The sequence below is a fragment of the Helicoverpa zea genome, chromosome 10, assembly GCF_022581195.2.
Source record: "Helicoverpa zea isolate HzStark_Cry1AcR chromosome 10, ilHelZeax1.1, whole genome shotgun sequence".
Lineage (NCBI taxonomy): Eukaryota > Metazoa > Arthropoda > Insecta > Lepidoptera > Noctuidae > Helicoverpa > Helicoverpa zea.
Genome location: NC_061461.1, coordinates 2,740,973 through 2,767,686, shown reverse-complemented (window position 1 = coordinate 2,767,686; position 26,714 = coordinate 2,740,973). Strand labels below are relative to the sequence as shown.

At 36.0% G+C, this 26,714-nt stretch overlaps 5 protein-coding genes across 6 annotated transcripts; 2 read left to right on the top strand and 3 right to left on the bottom strand.

Annotated features, from left to right (window-relative positions):
* Window positions 1-68: 68 nt before the first annotated feature.
* On the bottom strand, window positions 69-7,211 carry LOC124633980 (rho GTPase-activating protein 19-like). 2 transcript variants are annotated; one of them, XM_047169372.1, is made up of 10 exons: window positions 6,924-7,211; window positions 6,656-6,843; window positions 6,166-6,375; window positions 5,485-5,693; window positions 4,807-4,997; window positions 3,979-4,151; window positions 3,349-3,494; window positions 1,973-2,584; window positions 1,434-1,633; window positions 69-1,175 (listed from the first exon to the last, which is right to left on the bottom strand). In XM_047169372.1, exons 1-10 carry the CDS (start codon window positions 7,034-7,036, stop codon window positions 587-589), a joined length of 2,631 nt encoding a protein of 876 aa, XP_047025328.1. In that variant the 5' UTR covers window positions 7,037-7,211; the 3' UTR covers window positions 69-586. The 2 variants fall into 2 exon arrangements, with proteins under 2 accessions (XP_047025328.1, XP_047025329.1); XM_047169373.1 differs by lacking the exon at window positions 1,973-2,584.
* Window positions 7,212-7,901: 690 nt separating this feature from the next.
* Window positions 7,902-10,436, bottom strand: LOC124634091 (U6 snRNA-associated Sm-like protein LSm1). The gene is made up of 3 exons (XM_047169505.1): window positions 10,244-10,436; window positions 9,345-9,529; window positions 7,902-8,142 (listed from the first exon to the last, which is right to left on the bottom strand). Exons 1-3 carry the CDS (start codon window positions 10,299-10,301, stop codon window positions 7,969-7,971), a joined length of 417 nt encoding a protein of 138 aa, XP_047025461.1. The 5' UTR covers window positions 10,302-10,436; the 3' UTR covers window positions 7,902-7,968.
* A 791-nt stretch (window positions 10,437-11,227) lies between these two features.
* LOC124633638 (docking protein 3) lies at window positions 11,228-14,686 on the top strand. The gene is made up of 2 exons (XM_047168924.1): window positions 11,228-11,564; window positions 12,143-14,686. The coding sequence occupies exons 1-2, from the start codon at window positions 11,481-11,483 to the stop codon at window positions 13,709-13,711; spliced, it is 1,653 nt and encodes a 550-aa protein (XP_047024880.1). The 5' UTR covers window positions 11,228-11,480; the 3' UTR covers window positions 13,712-14,686.
* LOC124633639 (DNL-type zinc finger protein-like) lies at window positions 14,681-15,831 on the bottom strand. Its single transcript, XM_047168925.1, has one exon. It carries the CDS (start codon window positions 15,672-15,674, stop codon window positions 15,105-15,107), a length of 570 nt encoding a protein of 189 aa, XP_047024881.1. The 5' UTR covers window positions 15,675-15,831; the 3' UTR covers window positions 14,681-15,104.
* A 183-nt stretch (window positions 15,832-16,014) lies between these two features.
* On the top strand, window positions 16,015-24,828 carry LOC124633637 (MMS19 nucleotide excision repair protein homolog). The gene is made up of 8 exons (XM_047168923.1): window positions 16,015-16,151; window positions 16,251-16,355; window positions 16,922-17,305; window positions 21,138-21,487; window positions 21,626-23,083; window positions 23,341-23,610; window positions 23,993-24,160; window positions 24,263-24,828. The coding sequence occupies exons 2-8, from the start codon at window positions 16,268-16,270 to the stop codon at window positions 24,464-24,466; spliced, it is 2,922 nt and encodes a 973-aa protein (XP_047024879.1). The 5' UTR covers window positions 16,015-16,151; window positions 16,251-16,267; the 3' UTR covers window positions 24,467-24,828.
* The last annotated feature ends 1,886 nt before the right edge of the window (window positions 24,829-26,714 follow it).

The following is a 26,714-nucleotide window of genomic DNA, read 5'->3' as shown; positions in this document are numbered from 1 at the left end:
CTAATACTTTTTGGGGCAGAATTGGCCGGTGCTCTTGTCAAAAATGGACTTGAAATGAAAAAGACAAGTTATATTGTACTCCAATATTCTATATTTATAAACGTACTCATAACTAAAACAGTTACATTAATATAATTAAATTATCAATTTAAATGTTGTCATGACAAATAAAATAAATATTTTTTGACAATGTTTTTTCAATCATGTCTGTTAACAATAAAAAATTGAATTTAAGATGAACGGCATATGGTGCAAAATTGTATGGCAAAGTAAAATTACGATTACTATACAATAGTTTCATAATTCGGAGATCTCAGTTATATAATATCTAAATAGAAATAATCTCATACATTTGCAACGATACCCAATTCTTGGACATTCTGGTTGTGGCCGAAATTTTAAGACACAACAGCTAAGGCACTTAATAAAAAAAAATGAAATATTTCAATTAAATTCGAGGAATTTGAGACATTTACATAAAAAAAATATTCACTTCACGTTTCGAAAATCGAAAAAATATTTATACAACCAACAATGTTTTTTTTGGTATTCTATAAAGGCAGCACTTTCTTTCGATTGATATAAACTAAAGTTCAGTCTCTCTTATTTCAAACACTTTTTCTTTGAAATTTTCCTTTTGCACCATCGGCTTCTTTGTACCAGAAGTAGATTCTTCTAAACAAACATCCGCAATACGCTTTCTTTTCGGACTTTTATCGATATTCACACTAATACTCGTCAACGGCGACCGCAAACTCGATTCTTTATCGACTACCAAATTACTAATCGATAACGTCAAATCTGAAGGGACGTTGCCGTCTAAGCAGTAGAGAAGCGAATCGCTGATTTTATCATCGGTATCATTCGATTTATTTAGAATCGATAAATCGATCGGCGTTGCTGTTAACACGGACCTGCTTCGAAGGTATTCTCGGAAAGGTTCTGATAACGATTTTGTTTTCTGTTCGATTTCTTCATCGTTTGTTATCGTGAACTTTGGTAAGCCATCATCAGATCCACATAGTGTTGTGTTTAAATCGTCTAATTTCGGTCGTTCATGGCTTATGACGAATCGAGTACTTTCCGGTCGTAGAGGACTGTCACCGATCGAATTTATCGATCGCGCATCGAATGGATTTGTTTTCGGTAGTGACGTACTTCCCGAACGACTTGATCTGGAATCGAGATTAATAACATATACAGCCAGGAATAGAATCGATTTATGAACGTACATTTAAATGACACTAATATCTTGTTTTACTAAATTACCTCGTTAAAAATCTTCTTTGTTGCCAAAATGGAGTTTCAAGATAATTTTGATGACCAGTAGGAGTATTTTTGGAATCATACATACATATAATTTCTATGTAAAAAAATTGTTAGTAATAATAAATTCTTCGAAACTGTTAGTAACAAACTTATCAGTATGTTACCTTTCACATGAAAATGTGGATCTAGTGATGTCATTTTCGTCGTCCGAAGATACGAAATCACTGTCGTTTTTCGGCGACATAGATTGGTATAGACCAACAGACTTGATCGTCTCGTCTTTGGCAACATTTGTCTCTGGTACGTCGCGTTGTTCCGAAGTAATTATTAGCGGTTTTCGGGAACGGGGTGTCATTATTGATTCCTGTAATTGAAGATATTTTTGGATTAGGTGAGGAAACTACTGAAATATAATCAAATATTTACTCAATGTACCACTTCTTTGGCTAATATGAAGAATTTCTGGGATTGACTGGTGACTACCCTTAGAGTAAAAATCATATCGATAACCAGTTCAATGCTACACAATATTATCACTAGTGATTATATCTCATACTCTCTATAAAATGGTATTTACTGTAACACTTACCGATAGATACATGAATTTTTATCACATAAATATTATACACAATAGCACACATAAAGCATTAACATATAACACAAGAAAACATGACACATGCATCTCATGCAAAACAGAACCAACCTGCATTGCTTTCGACAACTTTTGCGTCGACTTCGTAATAGGCGACATAGACGCCCTTCGAAAATTTATCGTATAAGGTGTAGCACATTCTTCATCGAACAAAACTGCATCAGATATACCCGGAGTACTGGTTAAATAATGTTTTACATCATCCTGTATCTTCTTAGGCGTATCTTCTATAGGACTTTTGTCACCACTGAGTTCTTGGAACGAAATCTCATTTTCCGAAGCCGTGTCTTGATCTTCGAAACACGATACACAAGTTGGTGTTCCCCTAATAGCCCCATTGCGTTTTTGGTACTTCTTATTCAAAGTTTGCGTGGTGACAATTTTGGAGCGAAACAGTCTGTTGGACCGTTTTTTCTTTGGAGTCTCATCATTGACATCTAAAGCGCTCAAGTTGGGTTCTGATACGAACTTTGGACTCAATTTTCTTGATCTGTTCAAAGCACCTTCGGATAGCGTGCTTTCATTGCTAGCATCCGAATCATAATCATCGTCTAAAGACTCTGTACTTGCTATTTTATGCGCCAAATTTTTGAGAACTATATTTTTGTGGGACACATCAACTTTGTTATCGTCGGAAAATTTTAGCTTTCCTTTGCCGGTTTTCTGTAAGCGTTAAGCATGACGAGAAAGTTAGGTAGAGGATAGCGTAGAAAGATAGATTGGACAACACAACACAATGCATGAACAATTGTTAGTTACAAGTGCATTAACATGCTTGTTGGGGTGAAAACACATTTGATATAACAGCCTAACTTCGAAATACTCAAACTCGAAATTTTTTGTCGCAGCAGTTTACGTAAGTGTGAAGAAGTAATTTTTGAGCCGTCTTTGAGTGGCGTTTCAGAATTCGGCTGTTAGAGACTTTATTTTATCCAGATCTTAAAGCAAAAACAAATGGCGTTATTTATCTTGTGCCTCGGTGTCACTTAAAATTATGGATGACTTTATTATGATATTTCCTCAATCTAATTTACTAAATTTTTGCCAAAATTAGCTAATAAGACATATTTCCCTATATTCAAATGTGTTCACTTTTTACATGGCATGGATTAATTAATCTAAAATGACGGTCAACAGTTGCTGTAATGGTCAAATTCTCTTTAGTTTGATGCAAAGAGATATTAAAGAAACTTAGTTAAAAGAACAGTCTTTAAGCACGGAATATTTCTGCAACAATCGTTAGAACTTTCATTCATATAGTTTTTTCTTGCATTCTAATTTCACACTCTATACGTATTATATTACAAACATTCGGTTACAAGAACAGTTATTATGTATTTGCAAAAAAACAGTCGTTTTAAGAACCTCCTCGTTTTGGAAGTTGGTTAAAAATAAAAATACCCAGTATGTAGGTAAATTGAACTTACCTCATCTATAACATTAATATTAGATCCTGAACCTTTCTTTGGCGTTTTATTGAGTAATCCCTTATTAAAAATGTGTCGTTTGATGGAATCGCCAAAACTTCTAGAGCCGGCCACTTTACCTGTCCTTTGGATTTGTATTGGCGTACCTGTAATATAGAGAAAGAGCATTTGTAAAATTTAAAAATTTACTGGTACTATTTCATACAGACCGACAAAGAAAGATTACTGACTGGCGCAGGGGCTGGGTCCAGGAGATGGGGCTAAGTAGAAAAACGAAATTCCTCATATATTTGTGTTGTCCACTTGATACTACATAACTTGGTACACAAATCCACGGACTGACCGCACCAAGTGTTGCTAAACCTTTGATCGTTTGACATTAGTGGCTATCTTTTAGCCACAAGCTCCAATAGTACTATTTAACTACTCATCATATTTTCTTTTTCCTAATCCACGAATGTGCGAACTCACGTCAAATAACTTTGCCCGTTTTCCTATCCAATACTGATTACTAGTGACTGAGCAAAAGTTAAAATGTGGAAACAATACACGTGTAAGGCATCAAAGATATCTGATTTCAAAGTCGCTAAGTTATTTAGCATGAACTTTATCACGTGTTACAGCGCTCACCATATCCATTGTGCCTGTTAAAGTGCTTGATGAGCCTCCGCTTGTGCTGCGAGTCGGGCAGCGCGTGTATGTGCGCGTAGAGCTGCGCGAGCGCGGCGTCGGTGGGGTTGTGCGCGTTCTCCGCGCGCGTGCGGCGCCGGTCCACGAACGTGTATACTGTGTTCGCTGCTGTTCTAAGGGGGAGAAAAATATACATTGTATGTATGTAGCGTAGTGGTTAAGGGCGCTTTAGGAAAGTGCGGCACCGGTACGGCTCAACACCAGGACTGATGCCGCACCGTGCGTTTTGTATGAAAAAAGAGGATCGTCCGTACGCTGTACGTCTAACGCACCGCTTCGACACCGCAGCAGGCCGCCAAGAAACGTATAAGTTGTATACGCCCTAAAGCTCTGTCCTAGAACGTGTGAGAGGTGTGTACAAAGTAGTGGGATGATAAAAAAGCTTCCAGTAATTCAAATTATTTCATTTATGATGGTAGTTATAAAAATGTTGTAGATGCTTTAAAATACATAGAATTCTATTTAAGTTTATGTAGTAATCCTTAGTATGATTTACTATCTACCAACTAAATCACATCTTCATAATATACCTCCATATCTGCCTAGAATACTTACAGAACATGTTTGCGGCAAATCAGAATTCGACAGAAAATTCGAAACTCATGGACAATGGATAAAGGGTGGGTGATTTAAGAACTAACTTTTGTAACTTTTGCCATTCAAAAGTTCTATTTTGTAGTCAATTTTGAACAAATGGTATTGCGTTTTTGAATTCACAGATCATATAAAGTACGTCATAAAACACATCTAATAAATCAAAATACTCACTTATCAGTAATACTCTCATCCAAATCGACAAGCGGCGACATAGCCTTCCGTTTCTCTCTCACAGTAAAGTACGCGGCGGCGTCGGTAGCCAGTTGTGTGGGCGCATCGAACAGACGCGAGGATTGACGGATCATGAAGCTGATGACGGGAGACAAGGCTATGGCGTCCGCGTGGAAGGTTTCTGGTGATAACTGGAAGGATTTGGAAAATGTTAAGTAAAACTTAAATGTATGTAAAAGGTTTTAGGTGATAGATTATGGAATTGTAAGGACTATTTTATAATTGTTTGTCTACTCTGTCTAAAGGAGGAACTGCAACTGGCTTGAAAAAAATTATAATTAAAAAATATATATAATTAGTTAATGGAAATACACAGATTTCAATAGAACTAGAAATCATTACAGGTCACACATAAGTAGATTAGATGGTTTCAAATTCAGAGCTTTAGGTGTTATAAAGAGTTGAGAATTTTATTTTTGGATGCTCTGCCATGTGTAGCACGCACGATTACGTGGAGATAATGTAAGGACGTTTACACAGAAAGCTGCAGTGGGAACCGCCGCCACAGTTCCCATCAAATGTACGAGTTTAGTTGACAAAACTTGCCACTGCGAATTAAACTAAATAAAAGTAAGGACTAGAACAATGCCTCTCTAGGAGTATTTCTATTTTACTCACTTTCCTTGGACAAAGTAGATGTGGTGTGAACATAGTAGCCAGCGTATCAGGCGACATTCTATTCGAAGCTTCATTGTCAGCCGTCAGCCGTAACAAACGAAGAAGCCTCTGGAGAAAACTCCTGTGTGATGGTGTTAGTAGAAGTAGGAGCAGTTGTAACGCTGTCAGGAGTTTGACCTCTGATGAATCTATATTTGGTGGGTATTGTGCTGAAAATACAAAAGAGGCACAAGGTAAGTAAATACAGATTATCATTATAATCCATTCAAGTTTTTGAATTATTTAGTAAGCACATTCTATAACTTTGATGATTTTTGTGTTCTGGGGTCACTTGTTTAGGATTAGGGCAGTTTGCTAAATCCAATACTTACTGGGACTTCGAGATTAATTTTGGTAAATGCATGCTTGGTTTTGAGTCTTAAATATCACCAGCTTGTCTTAGTGATAATAGTATTTTTAAGGGCACCCTTGAACTTGAAGAAATCTGGACTTATTATAGCACTAGCTTGCACCAGTGGTTTCACCTGTCCCTTGGAAACTGTTTCAAATGCCTGATAAAAGTTGCCACTAAGCTTCCTTGATAAATGTTATATAGTTTATTAGTTTGGCGCCTTCAAGGAAACAAATTTTAATACTCTTCAGCTTTATAGCATTAGATTATATTACTGACTGAATTCTTACCAGCTAAAGTACAATAAGTCTGATAATACTGATCCATCAGCAGTGGTTGTGGTAACTCAGCAAGGAAGCCCTTCAGCACCGATGCACAGTCGTGAACCGAGAACCTCCCCTCGTCAAGACCTAGGTTTGATCCAGTGAGCAGCAAGTTCTTAAGCTCTTGTTGTCGGCTTAGAGAGCCAGTGCGGCGAAATATCCCTTCTTGTGTTACATCTGGAAAAGGTTGGAATAGTTTTTTATTTATAAGTGGCTTTTTATGAACTTCCCTTGGTGAGTGGAGTGTCTCACTGGAATGTAAAGGCTGTTGTAGGCTAGATTGATTGGGTGGACATTTTCTTGTTGGTAAATAATGAGAATCTATAGGTAGTTACTGTGAGAGTCTATAAAAATAATATAATGGACATGATGATGATGAGTTTGCGATATTTTTAAATGATTATGATGAAATCTAACACTTATAGGTTCATATACTTACAAATTAAATTGTACTTACTGTCAGGTTTAGATAGAAAATCTATCAGCTCATTCACCCTCAATATTCCTTCCTCTGTGATAGAGTTCACTTCAACACTATTCTTTGTAATGTTAGCATTATTTTGACTAGAATTCGAACTGGAACTCTTCGCTTTCTTATGGAAGTTCCAACGGAACTGCTTTGGTTTATCAGTTGAACAATCAACACTGAAATTAAATTAAATTTCGTAAACAATAGGACACTTCCCCAATAAGGTTATAACGGACTTTTCAACACATATACTTACTCGTCTGAATTAATATCTACAACAAACGATAGATGCATACGCACTAAAGTAAAAAACTGTTCCAAATTCTCCTTTCGTAATCTTTCGATGAATGTTAAGTCCGAAGAAGTCATATTTATAAATCTAACACAAAGATAAAAAGAAATAGAGAAACTATATTAGGCCCTTATTTAAACACATGTTTACTGAAACTTGTAACATAAAACTGTTGTAATATACTATTTGCCACTAGCATAATCATTCTATTAAGATTTTTATTGAAATCTAAAGAAATAATCACAAGTTTTGTACATTGTTTTTAAACGTCATTTTATCACAACGGAAAATTTGTTTCGTTCGGAAACTAAAATCTGAATCTTTGCTGTTATATATATACTTACAAGAACGTCTTGTAAAAAAAATATCAGTTTTTCAGAACATATTGAAAAGAAATAGATGTTCTCTTACTCTCACTTAAAAATGTATGGTAGCTATGCTTATTTTATAAATTTTCAAAAGTAGTTCCCAAGAAATATAGTGAGATTTCAATTTTCATGTATTAAAACAACAGTACTATGAATAACGTATTCCGAACGCACATTCAAAACTTTTTTGACAGGCAACTCGGGCAAGGAAAAAGCTAATGTACAGCCTACTATAAAAACGTACTTACTTAAAATAATGTGGCAACGTGATAACTCCATACGGAGTTTCAATGTCTCATTTTCGATCATAATTTACTTAACTTCATACTTAGGCAGACAATTACAAATTAATCTTGATAGACAATTATAATTCTTACCCAAAATGAGAAAAACCAAGTGATTGCAATGCCACAAAAGGATTCAAGAAAATGTGTACTATCTGCATCCTTATCTTTGTATTAAAGCTTTCAGTTACTACTACTTAGAAATAAGCAGTAATTACGTTATATTTCCTTACTAACAGTTACAACCCTTTTAAGTTTATGGATACAAAGAAAAGGAATAAAAACACAAATGAATGTCACAGATAGAGTTTATAACATAATTACAGTCTTAAGCATAGAGATATAAGTGGGAAACATTTAAAACATATCATCATGTCCCATTTCAGCTAGTAAATTGAGGCCCCTCTCTTTCAGAGCCTTTGATAGTAACTTCTGTTGTTCTATCTTGGCATCTTGTTCTCGTCTTTGAGCATCAAGAATATCATCCACGGAGACTTCTGTCAGCGGTAGATTATCCTCCTTGTCTTTATCCTAGAAATTAAAAAAAATATTATAAAAAAAAAATTGTTTGTTTATGGAGAACAAGGAACAGTTAGATTTTTTTATTGAATTTAATGAGTAGGACATAAATCGTGGGTTAAGAACTAGAGTAGCGTAAGGGCAAAAATACAAAAAAAATTTTTTTTCACCATTTGTTTATTTAATCCCCATATTTTTATGTGCCAAAAAACTGGAACAATGTAGTGAGTTGATTGCTTAGTACAACAATAACGTATAACAAAAGATATTTGTTTATTGCCAAAACGAAGTGTTTCTACTTACAATAATCTTGACATTATTTTCTCAAAAAAATTACGAGCACAACGATCGTAACTCGATTTACAGAGTGAATAAGACACCAAAATATGCCTTCAAAGTAATCGCTTAAATAACGTATCTTGCCATACGTTATTAACGCAGAAAGTTTGATTATGTAGGCTTAGTTTGTTTCGTGCCAAATAAACGTAAAGTACCGTTACTGCTTATGGGTCCTTGTTTCGTAAGCTTCCGTAATTTTTTTTCCTGCCAAAAAAACGTAAGGGTGGGATACGCTACTATGGCACTAATTTATGTTACAGCCAAAATGACGTATGTCAACCAGTTTTTGAAAAATAAATTTTATTAAAATGAAACCGTATTTTGATTGACCAAAAAGTTACATTATTCTGTAGCCGATAAATATAGTTTTATTATTAGTAAAAATCAGATATCTAACTACTATAGATATGCCACAAAAAGGGCTATAAGATAACAGTAGGTAAATTTGAGTTGTTTTCGGGCTCTACTGAGAAGTTGTCATTTTGGCCTTACGCTACTCTAGTTCTTAACCCACGAAATATGGTAACCAATCAGCACATGCTACAAAAATGCAAGAAGAACATAGAAAAACTGAATTTTTATTTTGGGTTTCCATATCTATGCATGAAACATGTTAAAGATTAATTACACAATATTATTTTAATTTTTACTAAAAACACAAAATATAAGTGGTAATATGTAAGTGGAAATTCTATGCATTATTTACATAGGGTTTCCACAATGCTTAAAATAATATCGCTGGAGATACTGACTGATCATTTATTGAAAACCTAATGAAAAAAACAACCTACAGTTAAATTCATCACAACACATTCAGTCTTGTCGAAACGACTTAATGTGATCGAAATATTTGAAAAACCAGGGTCTCAACTTACAATTTCACCAAGGAGTACGACATTTTCCCCTCTAACGATGAATATACCTCTTGGAATATCGCCGTACTCTCTTCCAACGTGAATCCTTTCTATCGTCTTGTGCAGAACTAAATTTGCAAACTGATCGACGCAGCGAAGGTACCCGATCAATGTCCTCCCATCTCGCAGCAGCACCATAAGTTTCTCTTTGCAAAACAAGAATTGTTTTCATTAGAGATGGGTAACTCAGGAGTGATAGATAAAAAAGATATGTATCTTTCCGTTCTTATCACTCACTCTTTGTATCAGTTCAAATCCGAATGTATCAGTGTATCTTTAACAACTCATTCAATCCGTCGTCCGTTTGTATCTGTGTTGCACTCGGACACAGAGCGTTGAGCGGCTGGCGTCACGGTTTCTCATCGGAAAGACCAGACATCTCTTTCGCACTTCCCTACTTAGAATGTTCTGTCTCACTTTCTCGATACCGAGAATAAGTGTTTGACCATTATTTTTATTTATTTATTCGATTTACACGGCTTTAACAGCCAATTACATAAATCGTAAACTTAAATTTAAAATGAAAAATAGAAACTTACAAATAAAAAAAAATAAACTTAAAAATATTATAAACTGATATACGAATCTATCTATCCTAAACGAATCTATCACTCTTAGTTCGTACTGATTTAGTGATACATTGGATTGAATTGAACGAAGCGAGTCACTCTGAGCAACAGTACAATATCACTCACGGATTAGAAAGGATATAGAGATACAAAAGAGTGATACATATCCCAGTGATCAAAAGATACATATCAATCTTTTCTTTTCAATGATACGTTTTTCCCATGTCTAGTTTTCATAAAAATAAACAGGTATACAACACGAAGACGACAACAGATTTCTAAGACACATACTGTCTAATTCGTCCAGTAAATGGGCGGTTCCAGCCAAAGGGTTCATGTTGCTGGACATTGTTGTTAAGAAATTGAAAAATATAGCCTTCCCAATTAATCAAATCAGAATTTTTGTTTCACAAACCAACAAAATATTCAATAACTTTTCTTCATGCTCACGGGAAGGCGTTTCGATGACATTGACATTAATTTGTCATTTTTTTTGTCTGTGGCTGAAGGGGGGTCCAAGACTTGGAAAAAAGCATTGAGCTTAGAATTAGAAAAAAGTCATTGAAAAAAGTGGAAGATAAAAAATAGAAGAAGCACTGGGAACTGAGCCGAGACTCCACCAAAATGTGGAGTGGAGTGGTGATATTTGTTTGTAAACCACTATATAATCGAATTTTTCAACTCAAGATACCATTTAAGTTAGTTGTTTAAAATGTTCTCTGTTTCGCTTTAATAGATGGAATCTGAAATAGATAGAGTGAGGAATGAGTATATAAGAGGAAGTTTGAAAGTGGCGACGGTATCAGAAAAACTGCGTGGAAACCGGCTGTCGTGGTATGGGCATGTGATGCGGAGGAATGAGAGTCATGTTGTGAGGAAGGTGATGAGTACGAACGTGGACGGATATAGTGGAAGAGGAAGACCAAAAAAACGATGGATGGATTGTGTGAAAGTAGATATGGTAAGAAAGAATGTTACTTGTGAGATGACGGCAGATAGAAGAGTATGGAAGAAGAAAACATGCTGCGCCGACCCCAAATGAAATTGGGATAAGGGCAGGAGGATGATGATGAGATGGAATCTGAAATCTATAGCCCATTTTATAAAATCAAGAGACCCTAGAAGCTAGTGGGCTTTTTTTAAAAGCTTATACAGTACAGTACATATAAAAAATAACAAGATGCCCCTGTGAATAAAAGTCTGGCCCCCCTTATAATATTAAAACATGTTAATATAAAAAACATTTCGATTTTAAAATAAAATTACCTGTGACTGGTATGTATAGTCTATGGAACTTGTAACATCGTTTAATTTTGCAGTTTGCTCGATTTTGCTGTCGCTGTCATTGAAGAAATAGGAAGGAAAGCATTTTGTGCGTTCAGATTTTACACAAACTTCTCAATAAATAGTACACTTATTAATTAGCTTCGAGCATCAAACTAACAACGAAGTATCGCTAGTGCTATGTTTTTGAATGTTATTCATATTCAAAAGGTGTTTTTGCATTTAGAAAAATCTAAAGTGGAAAATGGAACAAGACGACGAAATCAAATCCGGTTGTTTGTTATTTCCGCCTGCCGGAGGGAATATGTTTAGCAAATTTCCCAAAAAGGTACGCAAAAGTTGAACATCTTAAGTTATAGATTAAGTAAGAAATTAATAGTGCGTGTGATTCATGCACCATCACGTAATCTGCGTGGTTATAGCATTATTGTAATCAAGTTGTGACTCAATGTCCAATGGAAAGGTAGTTGCCGTGTTGTTGATACGGCCAGTTTAGTAACATTTTCTACACGAAAAATAAACCATTATCGCATGTGAACCACGTTTAGGTGCCCACAAGGTAAAGACTATTTTTATAGGTCTACTTTGTTTTCCATTTTAAACTAATATATTAACTACTTAATTTGTTTTTTATGTCAGGAAATGCTTTAATTGATGTCATTACTGCAACTTAATCACCTGCCATGTTTATCTATAAAATGATCTGTTTTTTAATTAAGGCAGTTACCTGTAGGTATATATATAGGTATAGCTTCTAGGTTTTTAGTCACCTGTTATTGATTTGACCTGTAATTTCTAGTTATAAATACAGTTACAGGAAAATCGTATTATGAAACTTGTGCAGTTTAGATTTATATTAATAGTACTGTAATAAATCTGACTAATTAAATTTTGTTTCATTCACAGAAAAATTGGCAACAAAAACATTGTATCCTGTTTACTGCCAGCAAACGGGGAATAGAGCGTCTTGAAATATTTGATAACAAAGATGAAGTCACATCTGGTGCTATACCCAAAATTATAACTCTTGAAAATTGTATAAAAATTACACATTCTAGTCCAAACACTATTACAATACTTACTAAGTCACACACACAACAGCTCAGCACACAGTCAGAGGCTGAGACTTTGGAATGGGTGACAGCCTTGCAGTCAGTTGCCTTCAAAGACAAGGACTCCAATCCCTTCAGCTGTGACGAAGACAATGATCTGTATTGCTCATCTGGTGAGGGTGTATTCTCAGTCAAAATGTGCCCCTCTGAAGCATCAACAAGATGCGGTTTTGAACCCATCAGGTACATCCTTTTGCTCACATCCACTGCCATAGAATTAAGATCACAAACTGATGATAAGTTATATGCCACGTGGCCCTACAGGTTCATAAGGCGTTATGGGTACAGACAGGGTAAATTTACATTTGAAGCAGGCAGAAAGTGTGATACTGGTGAAGGAATCTTCCATTTAGAACATCCTAACCAATCTGAAATCTTCAAGTGTTTATCATTGAAAATGAAAACAATGAAGCAAATGATTGGCAATGACAACCTAAATAGTCCTGAACACAGTGAATTTAACATCCAGTCAAGTGCCAATTTGTTTCCTGGCTCTAGAAGCCCTCTAGTTGCTGCAAGGCCTGATGATTTGAATTTGAGTTCATTGTCATTTAAGACAGCTTCAGTATCAGTATCAAGTCAACAGAGTTCATGCTCAGAAAGAGATACTGCACCTTTACTTATGCCAAAACCTGCACTGAAACCTAAACCACTGAAGCCTCCACGTAAAATCATCAACTTACCTAAAAGTAAAGACATTCCAATTTCATCCGAGGAGACTTCAGACTTTGCCAGGTTTAAGAAACCTGATAACTATGAACCAATTGACCATAGTCAAAAAAAAGAACATAGCCCTCCAAGCTCAACAGTGCCATATGATAAAGTTGAAGTAAGATCTGAAGCATGGAGGATATTTGGAGTTGAGGAGCCTGAGCATACTGAGTTCACACCCAACTTGGGTGACAATCCTAACTGTATCAAACTGATTTCTCGATCTCAGGATAATTTGAACACTACTGGCCCAGAAGCTTCACGAATAATTCTGCTGCCAAGTCCAGTAGTTGATCCAGAAGATGAAAATTATGATAGATTGGCATATTTTGGTTCGACAAGTAAGCTGAATAAGTCATCACGGTACAAAAAAATTGAGGCGCGACCTACAACCCTGGCACTTGGGGAGCAGAAGAATAAAGATACATGGAATGATTATGATGAGGTTGAGAATGTGATGCAGACAGCTAGATTGGCAGATGACTCTCACTTGGGATATGGCATGATAAGGAAACCCAACACTCCTGGTCCACAAGTGCCCACTGCTGCTCAAGTTCAGGCTCTACAAAACCAGGTTGGGTTGGAAGATGTCTCCCATAATATGTGCAATGGAACAGATTATGCTATTGTTAGCCGTCCAAAAAGAGTATAAACATGTTATATCCTGAAAAGAATTCGAATTATAATTTTTAAGACTGAAATTTTGTCAGTGATTGTTTACTCAATTACTTGTATATTAGGTTAGAGTTATACCATTTTTGGAAAATTGATCATGAGAATCATTAGAATAATCAACTGAAGTCAGGGAATTTAAATTGATGCTATTCTACTTAGTATAAGACACCTTCAAAATGTAAATTATTGGCCATACAAACAAAAATCATTCATAAAAGTTACATATTAGAACATATAAGAGAATTAAAGTACAGTATTATAAAAAAGATGACTTATTTTTTATAAAAATGTATTTAAATTTTTGATATGGAATAATCTATTCTAGTATATCAACTTGTAAGACAATTCCAAATGAGAATTACTGCATTCCTAACTACATTCTTTTTTATATTTTTAGGATAACTTTGTACATTAATTATTTTGTATAATGTAATTATCGCACAAATAATATCTAGGCTAAAAGTAATTATAAGAGATTATGAAATGTATTACATTATGTGATTATATTGTGCCTTATTTTATAGAGTATTTTCAGAAATGATTACCAACTGGTGCCAATTAAAAGATATTTTTATCTAGCTTTTGCCTGCTGACATGGTTTAAAAGTATTAAGTGTGTAACTTGTAATATTAGAAGTGGAGCAGCATTCATATAGTATGGTAGGTATGGTTAGAAATGTCCAAGACTTTCTTTCTCATCCTTGTAATTTGATCTGGTTTGAAGATAGCCCAATGTGCTGATACTCTTATAAACTTTGATTATTCCAGATAATTTTGGCTCCGTTTTTAGAGAAAGACTCAAGCGTCTGAATCCTTTTAGCCAGTGAAATGATATGAATGTAGCACTACTATGAATAAGGAACTGTTTTGATTTTATATTTTTAGGTTGGCCATATTTTTTGATTTGTAATCTCTTGTAATATGGATTGAGAATAAATCATATAATCTTTTAATTTTATTATGTTTTATTTCCTATTTGTCTTACAATTTATGTGGAATAGCTTTCTCAGCTTTTAATGATAAAAATTACATTAATTTTGTAGAATACTGTCAAATATGCATTGAATGGTTTTACAGTTGAATTCTTCAACTACATCTATTTTGCTACAATGAAACATTATAATACACATTTCTTAATGGGCTATGTCTATTATAATTTCCATTCAATAAATCCGCGCTATTTTCGAGTAGTTCAGTATTCTTACACTACATTAAATATTCAAATTGAAAACATTGCTATTTGTGCAATTGGCACAGGGAACAGTAAATTAATTACTTGTTAATCTACATTGTTTTCTACAAAATATTCTATAAGTAATTAAGTAAACTAAAAATAAATAACTAGCACAAACTTAAACAAGTATATTTCCATCACTTTTCATCTTTTAACAGTAATTTTTCTTCATCCTTCCCCAAACTTTTGGCCACTTCCATAGCAATAAATTCCAGGTCTGATGACATTATCTTCTGTACCGTTTCTCCTTTTTCAGCCATGATATCTTCAATGTTTTTCTTGCCATTCATATCAGTGAACCAGTTCAGATTATCAGCAATCAAATGTTTGTTTTCGCAGCCTTCGCAAATCACAATAACAACTCCTTTGTAATAAGCTAATTTTGAAATAAACTTTGAGTTTCTTGTGTTGCATTTCTTGCATGTGAACATTAGCTGGAAACTTCCCTCTGTTTTTTTCGGTTTCTGGTTCAGTTGCACTTCATTGATTTTTGGTGAACTTGTACTGAAATTCCTCGGCGATTGTACCTTAGGTGTTGATGAAGACAGAGGCACCATTAATCTTCGGCCAAAATATGAGTTTCCATTGCTCGGGAAGAATACAACGTTATTCAACAAACGTGGTGTGTGGTATTTCACCACGAAGTCTATTAATGTTTTATGAGACATCTTACACTTCTGCAAAGCTTTAAAAGGCAGCGACCACATTCACATTGATTTTTTGGAGAGTTGTTCGGGTGTGAGTTATAATTGCACAACTTTTCATCAGACACTGCGTTGAAATGGAATTATGGAGTGAATAATAAAAACATAACCTACAATAACTTGAGTACAATCGAGTACAATACAAAGGATTGACATATGCCGCTGTCAGCTGATGCAATATAGCAAAAAAATAGAAAAGGAAAAAAAAGCGCTGTATGACGTTACAATGAGTATGAGTGAAATAGAAAAGCAAATAATGCTTAACATTGGGTAAATAGCTGTAACGAGTTTTATTTCTTACTGGCAATAATACTTTGTTTTTTTTTTTATTGGCATTAATTTTGACACACAAGACAGCATGATTAAAATACGTGCGCCTGCAATACGTCGAACATAATTTAAAAACAATCAAAATAACCTCAAATTAGCAAAACAATAAAGTTTTTCGTAATTTTATCGGGAAAACGGACAAAAATTTTAGTTAATACTTAATGCCATTTAGCACTGCTATTAGCACATATTTTTAAATTAATATGATTTATTTCAAGCCTTGAATAAATATTTTGTTTTATATTCTAGAATTTTTGTCCTGCAGAATGAGTTCAGTGTGGTATAGGCCTGAACTAGCAGATGTAATTATTCACCATGGCGATATATTTACTGAAACACACAGTATTATCACCGGTAAGTAGACACAGACTTCAAATTTTTACCTACAACTTTATTGTCCTCCAACTTGCAATTTTTTTGAGAATGATTTAATACAAACTATACTGTGAAGTAGTAGCCTCTACAAGTGCTAAGATCTAGTTACAATACCTATGTCCACTGTACATGTATCAAATCCTTATGTAATATGCCTCTGAACCTATCAAACAGATAGGCCAATTTAATATGTCTGACCCTGTCCCATGACTTTATAGGAAGATCTGAAATAGGACACTATTATCTTTACTACCAGTGTTTTATTAATATACTAGTTTGTATTTCGCAGTCAAATATTCGACGGCTCCTAAGTATACTGAGTCAACTAACAAATTTTGCGAATTGCACTTTTTTGTGTATTAACACAAATAACAATAACAATATTGTAAATACACAAAAAAGTGCAATTCGCAAAATTTGTTAGTTGACTCAGTATACTTAGGAGCCGTCGATAATCCCATGATTAGAAAACAAAAATAAACACTGGCCAAATTCAAACTTGTTCAGGCTATGCATTACCTTAAATATTTCTCTTATAATTTCAGATATTGTATCAGGTCACCTAGACATAGCGGATCTAGTACAAAACATGGCCGGAGTCCTCACAAACAATGAACCGGAAAACCGAGAGAAAGGCATGCGTTTCTATACAAAAATACTAAAAGAACTACCGAGAGATTATTTGAACGATATGCAAGTGAAATTCATATCCAAGTTCTATATTGATCGATTGAAAGACCATCATCGGGTTGTGCCTCCTGTGCTTGAAGGGTACTCGGTATTGATTGACATGATGGAGTACAATATACAGAATTGTACGGACTTTTTGACAGTCTTGTTCAGAGAGGTAACATGCCAATCACAGACAAGACAAGACAGATACAATATTTATGTTATTTTCCAGAAGCTATGTAACAAGGATATAGATTGTAAGTATTTGGTATATTTTTAATGTATTGTAATACTGGGAATATTCTTTGGGAGACAATAAAAAAATAACAGTCATTAAAAATCGAATAAGACTAAATATTACTTCTAAATTTTTAAGACAATAGTGAATGAGAGACAAATTTTTAATCATTTACAAGGACAAAGATCTAAATCTCTGTCAATATGTTTGTGACAAATCTCTTATCATAAGTGGCTTATCTCAATAGATGACTAGATGTTTACCAAATCAAATACACTTGTGAACAAAGAATCTGGGTAGTGTAAACATCTTAAATTACTATGAAATAATATGAATATCATTTACACAAGGTCACAACTCTGAAAAAGGCCATTTTTTGCTGACCAAAAAGAAACAGATTCTCAATTCAGATATTGTTTTTTTTTTCTTTATCATTACTTAATTATTTATCGCTTTTGCATTCCAAAATTACTGCACTGTTGTAAATGATATTTGGAACACAAATAGTCTAGACTAGAGCCTAAGATATAGAAAATACAACAACAATTTACAAGTATTTTGCCCTGTTATAACTATTCATTATAATAATTTGATAGTTCATTATTAGTATTACGACTGATATGAGGCCAGTTTCCGTCAGCTGATAAAGTTTACGTGACTGATACTGTTTCGATATTATCAAAATATTTGTAAACAAATTAATATGTCTGATAACATTATAGACTAGCTTCTGTCACCCGCAATCCGTGGGAACTTCTGCACGAACCCGGATAAAAAGTAGCCTATAGCCTTCCTCGATATATGGGCTATCGAACCCTGAAAGAATGTTTTAAATCGTACTTCCTGAGATTAGCGCGTGCCGACAAACAAACTCTTCAGCTTTACTACAGATTAATTCGAAATTGTATTTGTTGGGTGAGCTTTGAAGCATATTGTGCCGAATCAAATGAGATAACATAATTATGAGTATAAGGAGATGGAGGCAGGCTAGGTAATCTAATGATAAAAAATCCTTAAACAAATTTTATTTTACAACAAATTTTTTATCTAACTACACCATAATTGTATTACTTAGTATAACGAATCTTGAGCTCTGAACTACATCTGCGCAGAAGTGATTTATTAGCAAAGAACCAATCCCGAGTGACGGCTATGACGCGATGCACTGCGGGCTAATCACCGCTTTAGCCCGCCCCCACGCCTCACTTCTTACCACAAAAGGGACCCAATAAATTAGGGTAGGGTGGTGTAAGATTGCGCAGTTTTCAATCAATAGGCCATAAAATAAAAAATCTTTATACTGTCTGAGATCAATCAATTATTTATTTAACTTAAACTAATATAGCAACAAATTATTATGATAATAGGAACAAAAACTTATAATCTTCTAAATAATTAATGAAAAATCTAAAAACGGAAATTGCGCAATTTTGTACACCCTATGGTGTAAAATTGCGCATTGGGATCGATAAGATTGCGCGACTATATTATTTGCACACATCACAAATAAAAGCGCCGGAGCCATTGTAATCAGAACACTTTTCATGCCACCACTCCTTACATGTATTGCATGCAATCCAGTCTTCTACAATTGGCTCCTTATACACTTCGTTGCATCCACCACATCTCCAAATCTTCCTATTATTATTAGTTTTTGGTTTAGTTACATTCTTCACCTTTTTCGGCCTTGGTTCAGATTTAGTCTTATTTTTCTGCTCATTTTCATCCTCTAGTTGTCTTTTGTATGGTGAACTGCTAATCACTTCTGATTTTTTGTGTTTCCGATTAGAACTCCTTTTTTGCATCGATTTTGGCAACGGAATCAGATCAGCCAACGGTGCTGAACTTATTTGAAGACAAGATCTCGCTTCTAAAACTGCTGATGGCTTCTTAAATACAGGTGCAGGTGCTGTAATCGTTTTCGGAGGAAGTAAATTTACTGGTTGAGAGTTAGAAGGCCCGGGCTCTGGTGGATCAATTTCAACAGGTTCACCATGCACGTTTACTGTTTGTACTGATGAAATGATTGCTGTAGGCTCACACTTTTCTTCTGGATCTTCTCGTTCAGTAACATCGCTAGCCAGGAAATCAGCGTCTGTGAAAATGTCGGGATTCCACGGCACAATACCAGTGCATTTGAAGAGCTCTACTCCACGGCCCGTTGTTGCAGCTTGATGAAAAGCTGGTGTAAAAATGGATGCCATCTGATATACTGTTATAGCTCTACCTGGGTGATTACGTAGCCATTTTTCACATTCGCTGGAATAAAACTTCTTCAAAACTCCATGGAAACCTCTATCAAGAGGCTGCATCTTGTGGCTGCTGTGTGGAGGTAATGTCAACGCAATTATGTTGTTTTCACGGTAAAATTCCACAGCTTTTATTGTACAATGTGACACATGATTGTCTAAAATAAGTAAAACTGGCTGTTCTTTAGTCGGTTTTGCGTGGTCTTTAAAGTGAGTCAGCCAATCAAGATAAAGATCTGAGTTTATAAAACTAGAATCCGAGATCATGCCAACAGATCCAGGCGGTGCAGCATCTAACAGCTCTGCTTTCATCCTCTTCCTTCCAAAAATAAACACAGGCGGAATGAAATGACCAGTTGCAGACACTGCATTGACGACAGTCACGTTGGTGCCTCGCTCTCCACTGGAGATTTTGTTCACAGAGCGTTTACCCTTTCTAGACAATACTTTTGGCGCTTTATTAGGTACGGTCGATATACCTGTCTCATCCATATTGTAGATAGACTGTGGTGCAAAATTATATTTGTCCATTAGAGCAGATAAATTTATGTAAAATCGTTCCACCTGCGGTCTGTTGAATCCCATTGCTCTTGCATTGCTTGTGGATGTTGGCTGTCTGAGGGAAATATCCGGGTGCCGTCTCAGAAACGCACGTAACCACTCTTTTCCTGCAGTTCTAGTTTCTTTGTTGAATCTATGAGGAATTTTATTTTTCTCTGCATACTCGAACGCTGTGTATTCAGATGCTTGCAAAACTCTTCTTCTACCTCTTTCGAAAATGTTGTATCATATCGACCTAATTTTTTTGCACAATGTGGTTATTGCAAACGGAATCGTAAAGTAGATTCTGCCATCCCTAAAGACGCAGCCACAGATCTTTTGCTTTCGCCATTATCAATTCGCCTACGAGCCTCCTTGATAGTCTCATCAGAACAAACATGGCGAGCTGTTTTTCTTTCCCTTCTCAACATTCTGAAAGTTAAAAGAGTTATGCATAGAGACAAAAAAACAAATGAGCAAACAATTAATTGATCGAAATTAAAAAAAAAAGCTTGGCTTAACAATACAAAAATCATAATTAATTAAAAAAAAATCAGACGTGTAAAATTGCGCGCGCAATCTTATACGCGCCCAAAGTGCGCAATTTTACACATTGTGATACCATTCTAAACATCGCGATATTACTGCCATCTCTTTAAAAATGTCCAAACTACTTCGTGCTTTGTCGAAACATGAGCGATAGTGCCGCAAGAAAATAACAGCAAATTACTAAAATTACATGGATTTTTGGTACAGTAATGCATTCATTTCATCATAAAATTAGATCAAACTTGAATGAAAACTTTGTACTTACGTATCTCTTTTGTTTTCCACTCATATACGATTTTTTTTCGGGAGCACATGTCACTCGCGGCCGGCAACAAAACACAACTGAAGTTAGCTACGAAGCTCACGTCGTTGTCCTGCTATGACGTATGCGCAATTATATCGCCCGCGCAATCTTGCACCACCCTACCCTACTCCTGCGCAGGTGAAGCTCAGAGCTCAAGATTCGTGCCGATAACTATAATTGTGTTAAAAAAACTTTTTCTTTACTTTCAGACATGAAAAGTCTAGGTTCAGATTTCGTATACGGCGTCATATCAGCAATGGACGGTGAACGAGACCCGCGCAATCTATTGTTCCTCTTTGCATTCCTACAAAACTTTCTCAAGACCGTTCCTTTAGGACACTTGGCCGAAGAAATGTTTGACGTTATTTCCTGTTACTATCCTATTGACTTTCACCCATCTCAAGATGACCCAGCTTCAGTGACGAGAGATGACCTAGCTAATGCTTTGGCACCATGCCTTTGTGCCATACCAGAGTTTGGGGATTCGTGTATCATACTTTTGATTGAGAAGCTGGATTCAGAATTGAGGCTCGCCAAAATTGATTCTTTGAAGTTGTTGGTAAGTTTCTTTAATTTTTACTCTTAACAATCTCTAAAAATTTTACATAATGCCCCGAATTTTACATAATGGCCCCGAAAAAAATGCTACATAATTTGTAAGACACTTTCAATTAAATTATGAATAATAATTTTCCAGGTTGAAAGCTGCAACACATTCACGCCACAGTCTTACAGTCCGTTCCTCAGAGCTCTGTGGTCCTCAATCAGCCGAGAAATGTCTCACAAAACTGATGACGAACTAAAACTAATAGCCCACGACGCTTTATCCGCACTAATTGGAAAAATGGCCACCACAGCCAACACAGACATGGCCTTCGAGAACTTTCTTAAGGGCATTCTAATTTCTGCACAAACTACTATAGCTGAAGCAACTACGGTCGCACAGTTCGTTAAAGGCGCGAAAGTGCTTTTAACCGCTGCAAATGCTTCCGACCAATCATGTGCGACGATTACAAGGGCCATGGTACCCGCGACTGTGGCGTACTATGAACTGAAAACCGCGCCAAAATTGCAGATAGCCAGTTTGGACTTCATAGGAGATTTGTATGAGTGTGCCGTAAACAGGGGCTTGTTAAATGAAGTAAGGGCACAAGTTGATAATGTACCACATATTTGTCTGAACGCGGTCAGCCAGACATCGAAGGAATATCAGATGGCTGGCTTCAAAACTTTGATCAGAGTCCAAGATTGCTTGGGCGAAGAACTGGTAGTGCCATTTGTAGAAGTCCTAATTTACAACGTTCAACATGCACAGGATAACGACCTACTTAGTATAAGCGTTGAAACCATACACGTTATAGCAAGAAAATTCCCAGAATTGATCATGAATTTGGTTGTGAAAGGCAAATGTAGCATAGACACAGCAACGCAAGACAAAATTGTGTTCCAAAAACGTTTGAACTTGCTGACGAATCTGGCAAGCTTAGATGACTTTACCAAAGTAATTATTGAAGAGATGTTGAAAATAATAACGTCGAATGATCCAGAAGCGTTGCACGTTGTTGAGGCTTTAAGCGGTTCTATATCAATGGCTAGTGTGTTTACTACAGAAAAGGTGACTCAGATTGAAAGTGATCATGGTCTTATAGACCCTGTGTTATCTTGGTTGTATAAAGAAATATCTTCGAGTAGTCCAGACGCTTTGGCACATGGCTACACTCTCATATCGAATACAATAGGCAGCTTACCTGCTGAAAAACAGGAGAACATACTACTAAAACATACACCAAAGGCTTTAGAAGAGTGTTCTAAAGACGATATATACTTCCTTATAATAGAATGTTTGTATGCTCCGTTACGGCAAACGGTATACAATTCTAAGTTTGAAGAGATTATGACGGTAGCGTTAGGTGTGGCATTGAAAAGTGACAAAGATGTGGTGAGAACGAAAGCTTGTGTACTTATAGCACATTTATTAAATAAGGCTGAACATGGACAGAAGTTTGAGCTTCTATATGAGTTGTTGAAGACTAAATTGTCAACGTGTAATAGGGAAGATGATAAATTGTGTCCGAGGTTGATAACGTTGTATGGTTGGATTACGAAGTCTCTGCTTATGAGGGGCAGTGAAATGTTCCTGTTTTGGTTGCAGAAGGTGAGCTTGTGCTTATTTATTTGATGTGACTTTTCTTTTGTTAATCAAATACCAATCTTAAGTTCCTGGAATAAAGTTTAAGATTCATTTTATAAAATTTTACCTCAGCCGTGTTATTATTGAATCTTGGACTACTTTTTTTTTAATATTCTTTTCAATGACATTTTACTGGCATTCTGATTTTCAAATCAATCATTGTACTTTTAGTTATCTAAGTATATTTTGTTCAGTAATTTAAGTATCATTTTATTTTACAGATTGTAGGCATCCTCTCAACATCCCAATATTCGGGAATGGGTGCTGAATCAATAAAACTAATAATGACTGAACATCCCGACTATTTGAATGCCAAACAACACTGCAGAATAAGTCTTCTATACAAACAGAGAATGTTTGAAACGTTCTCCGGTTTGGCTGAAAAGCTCAAGACTTCAATAGGCCCAGCTACAAGAGAGAATTACTTGCTCAGTTGGGCCTATGTGCTGGATAAAGCACCGAAAGTTGTACTTAAAAATGAGGCCTCTAAGGTTGGTTTTTGTTTGGTTTGAGACTTTCTTCCATCACTTCACTCTTCTGTCCGTCTTCTGTTCTAGCTTCCTCCCGCGGCTTTGCCCGCGTAGAGTTCGGTTATATCGCGTTTCCAAGAGAATTCTTCAAAAGTCCGGGATAAAAACTATCCTATGTTCTTTCTCAAGGTCAACTCTATCTTTATACCAAATTTTATTAAAATCAGTTCAGTGGTTTAGACGTGAAAGCGTAACAGACAGACAGACAGATAGAGTTACTTTCGCATTTATAATATCAGTAGGGATCATGTGAAATAGTTCTCTATATGAAGATGATAGTGAAACCGCTTGCGTAAGCTCCTTGAACATCTGAATAATATGTTTTTTTTTTCATATTTTCCAGGTAGCACCAATAGTGATAGATGCCCTAGAATACGAAAATAAGGACATGTTACTAGTATCGCTGGAAGTGTTGGGTCATTTCGTGCAAGCCAGTCCGGGGACTGTGTCTGGCAGCCTACAGACTATACTGCCTAGGCTAGTTACTTTGACACGGTATATGAAGTCTATGGTAAGTTTATTAAATACTTTTTTTTTATTTGAGATTATATTTTTTATCAGTACTGAATTAATACATAATGCCATATAAAAAATGCTCTTAATTTTATTCCAGGATGTTAGAATAAAAAGCCTAGAGTGCCTTTACGACATAGCAAATACTTTCCGTACATCGGCCTTACTACCCTACAAGCAAGATGTTCTAATCGATTTAGCGCCATCTCTCGACGACAAGAAGAGGCTAGTTCGAAGTGTAGCCGTCCGCGCGCGTTCTCGTTGGTTCCTCGTCGGCGCCCCTGGTGAAGACAAAGTGAACTAAATGCATGGAATTTTGAATGCGGAACGCACATTTTTATTTTTTTGACAAAATGTAATGGAAAACGCACTGCACTATTATGTTTAAATTAAGAATTATTGTTGAATGTTTTTGTTGGATTCAAATCTTTTGTTTTTATTTAAGAACACTGGCAGTTAATGTTTTGAAAGGAGGTTGAATTTACTAAAGAGATTGTTGAGTATTTTTTAACGAATAATCGAATAATTATTCGAGATCTGAAATCAAAATGTTGGAACAGCATATGTATAAGAAAAACAAAGCTTTATTGCTATCCTTGTTGACGATGAAACTGTTTTGCTAAATTATGTAGATACTTTAATAAATTGTATATTTTATATTACTCACCAATTTGTTTTAATTGTATCATTTTAATTTGGTCTTCATCTGAAAGTAAATATGCATAATCAAAAATAATGGAAGGTTTACCCAATGCATATTAAAGAGTTGCCACTCGTTTAGAAGGGGTGCATCGGAAATGTACTGTCTACACTTTTTTCGCGAAGGTTTTATTTTATTTCAATCGTCTGTGTTTTGAGACGTCCAATTAAATAATGGAAATTAGGGAAGCTAGTACTGTAATTGGAGACGAATCGTTAATTATAAGCATTCCAAATCACCATGTTTGTTGACACTTTTTATTATGCTCCAAATAAATTAAAAAGATCAAGGCGAAGCTTAAAAGCACCTACCATTTGTATGTCTATGCCTAGTTTATGCCAAATGCATAGATGTCTATGGCCAAATGTTTAAAAACCAGTGACACTTCCCAAAAAAGTATTTATGCAAATATCTAAAGAAATGTTTATTTATAAATTCTTAAATAAAACCTTCATTAAAAATGTAGAAACACATCGGAAGATACCCCACAGTCTAGGATTAGTGGAACAAATCTGAGCTACTAACAATTTGATCTGAATTTGCATAATCTCTTATCACATTGCGAGCATTTGCACCACTTTAAATGGTAATGAAGGGTTGGTCCCTTACTGGGAGTTTTTGGACGGTACTGGTAATACGGGTGAATTATTTAGTTTTTGAAATTGATGTTTTTGTGGTGGTTTAGCGGTTTTTACATTCGAGTGATTATTTCATTAAAGGATAGGTTAAATTACACCTACTTCTCGTTACTCGTAGGTACAAAGTACCTAGTAGCAAAGAAATTAGGTTAAAAATGTAGATAAGCTAATAGATAGTTCAAAAATATGAAATTGTGTGCAACTTACCTACCTACATATTAAAGTAAGCCTAGTTATAATACTACCTGTATAAGGGTGCGTCCACATCTGGCGAATGCGCCGCGAATGCGCAGCACGCGAGCCGATCGCGAGCTGTCCGCGAGCTGCGCGCGTGCATTTTTGTTCGTGCGCCGCTTCTGCTTGGCCCGCGCGCAGCTCGCGCGCGACCTAAGCGCCGCACGCGAGCGGCGCGCAGGCGGCGCGCGACGTCTGCCATCTTCGATAGTACTGAGCCAATATACGGAACTGTAAGGGCGAGAACTGATTGCGCGCAGATCGCGCGCCGCTCGCGCGCTCTATACGAGCCTTGCGTGAGTTGCGCTAAAGAGGCGCACCGAACTATTGCAGTGACTGCACGCGCGCAGCTCGCGGACAGCTCGCGATCGGCTCGCGTGCTGCGCATTCGCGGCGCATTCGCCAGATGTGGACGCACCCTAATAGGTAGGTACCACCTAGTACCATCAAGTCGCCTACATCAGCTACATAGGGGTTTAACGTACTTAATCCGTTTTGATTCTTGAGGACTGGCAAAACACCGCAGCTATACCTTTATTCCTATAGATGTTTTCATAGACCGTTTTAAGAGCAGACGCGTGCAGATAATTAGTGTAAGACGTTCTATAATTGTGTATGGTAAATTAAAATTTGTGTATGCAGCTAAAATCTTTAAATTCAACAAAATTCCGCTGCGCGAACGCACACCAAACAAACATCAACATCACAAACCAAGCCACGCTTGATTAGGCTGGAACAACCGCACAACTAAAGAGCCTTACAACGCCACTCAAATACGAGCCAGACAAATCCTATTATCCAACGATACCAACCTTAGCCAGTCTAATTTCTTCCAGAACACTTCGCTAAGCTTGTTACACACGATTTGTATTCAAACCGGCAGGCGTTAGTCCGAAGATGAGTCCCTGGGCAGATAATACAACGGAATGTACGAGTGTCGGACCAAGGGACCTTTAGAGGGATTAAGTGAACAAATCCGC

What these genes read in the sequence shown, in the direction of transcription:
- LOC124633980 (XM_047169372.1), bottom strand. Translation starts at nt 7,036, where the DNA reads ATGACTTCTTCGGACTTAACATTCATCGAAAGATTACGAAAGGAGAAT. An exon ending in GATGAGAGTATTACTGATAA is followed by an intron (nt 4,152 to 4,806) that starts GTGAGTATTTTG and finishes TCTCCCCCTTAG; the next exon opens with AACAGCAGCGAACACAGTAT. An exon ending in AGTTGTCGAAAGCAATGCAG is followed by an intron (nt 1,634 to 1,972) that starts GTTGGTTCTGTT and finishes CTTCAATTACAG; the next exon opens with GAATCAATAATGACACCCCG.
- LOC124634091 (XM_047169505.1), bottom strand. Translation starts at nt 10,301, where the DNA reads ATGTCCAGCAACATGAACCCTTTGGCTGGAACCGCCCATTTACTGGAC. An exon ending in TTTACTGGACGAATTAGACA is followed by an intron (nt 9,530 to 10,243) that starts GTATGTGTCTTA and finishes TGTTTTGCAAAG; the next exon opens with AGAAACTTATGGTGCTGCTG. An exon ending in TCGTACTCCTTGGTGAAATT is followed by an intron (nt 8,143 to 9,344) that starts GTAAGTTGAGAC and finishes TTTAATTTCTAG; the next exon opens with GATAAAGACAAGGAGGATAA.
- LOC124633638 (XM_047168924.1), top strand. Translation starts at nt 11,481, where the DNA reads ATGGAACAAGACGACGAAATCAAATCCGGTTGTTTGTTATTTCCGCCT. An exon ending in TTAGCAAATTTCCCAAAAAG is followed by an intron (nt 11,565 to 12,142) that starts GTACGCAAAAGT and finishes TTTCATTCACAG; the next exon opens with AAAAATTGGCAACAAAAACA.
- LOC124633639 (XM_047168925.1), bottom strand. Translation starts at nt 15,674, where the DNA reads ATGTGGTCGCTGCCTTTTAAAGCTTTGCAGAAGTGTAAGATGTCTCAT.
- LOC124633637 (XM_047168923.1), top strand. Translation starts at nt 16,268, where the DNA reads ATGAGTTCAGTGTGGTATAGGCCTGAACTAGCAGATGTAATTATTCAC. An exon ending in ATGTAACAAGGATATAGATT is followed by an intron (nt 17,306 to 21,137) that starts GTAAGTATTTGG and finishes CTTTACTTTCAG; the next exon opens with ACATGAAAAGTCTAGGTTCA. An exon ending in CACGGTATATGAAGTCTATG is followed by an intron (nt 24,161 to 24,262) that starts GTAAGTTTATTA and finishes ATTTTATTCCAG; the next exon opens with GATGTTAGAATAAAAAGCCT.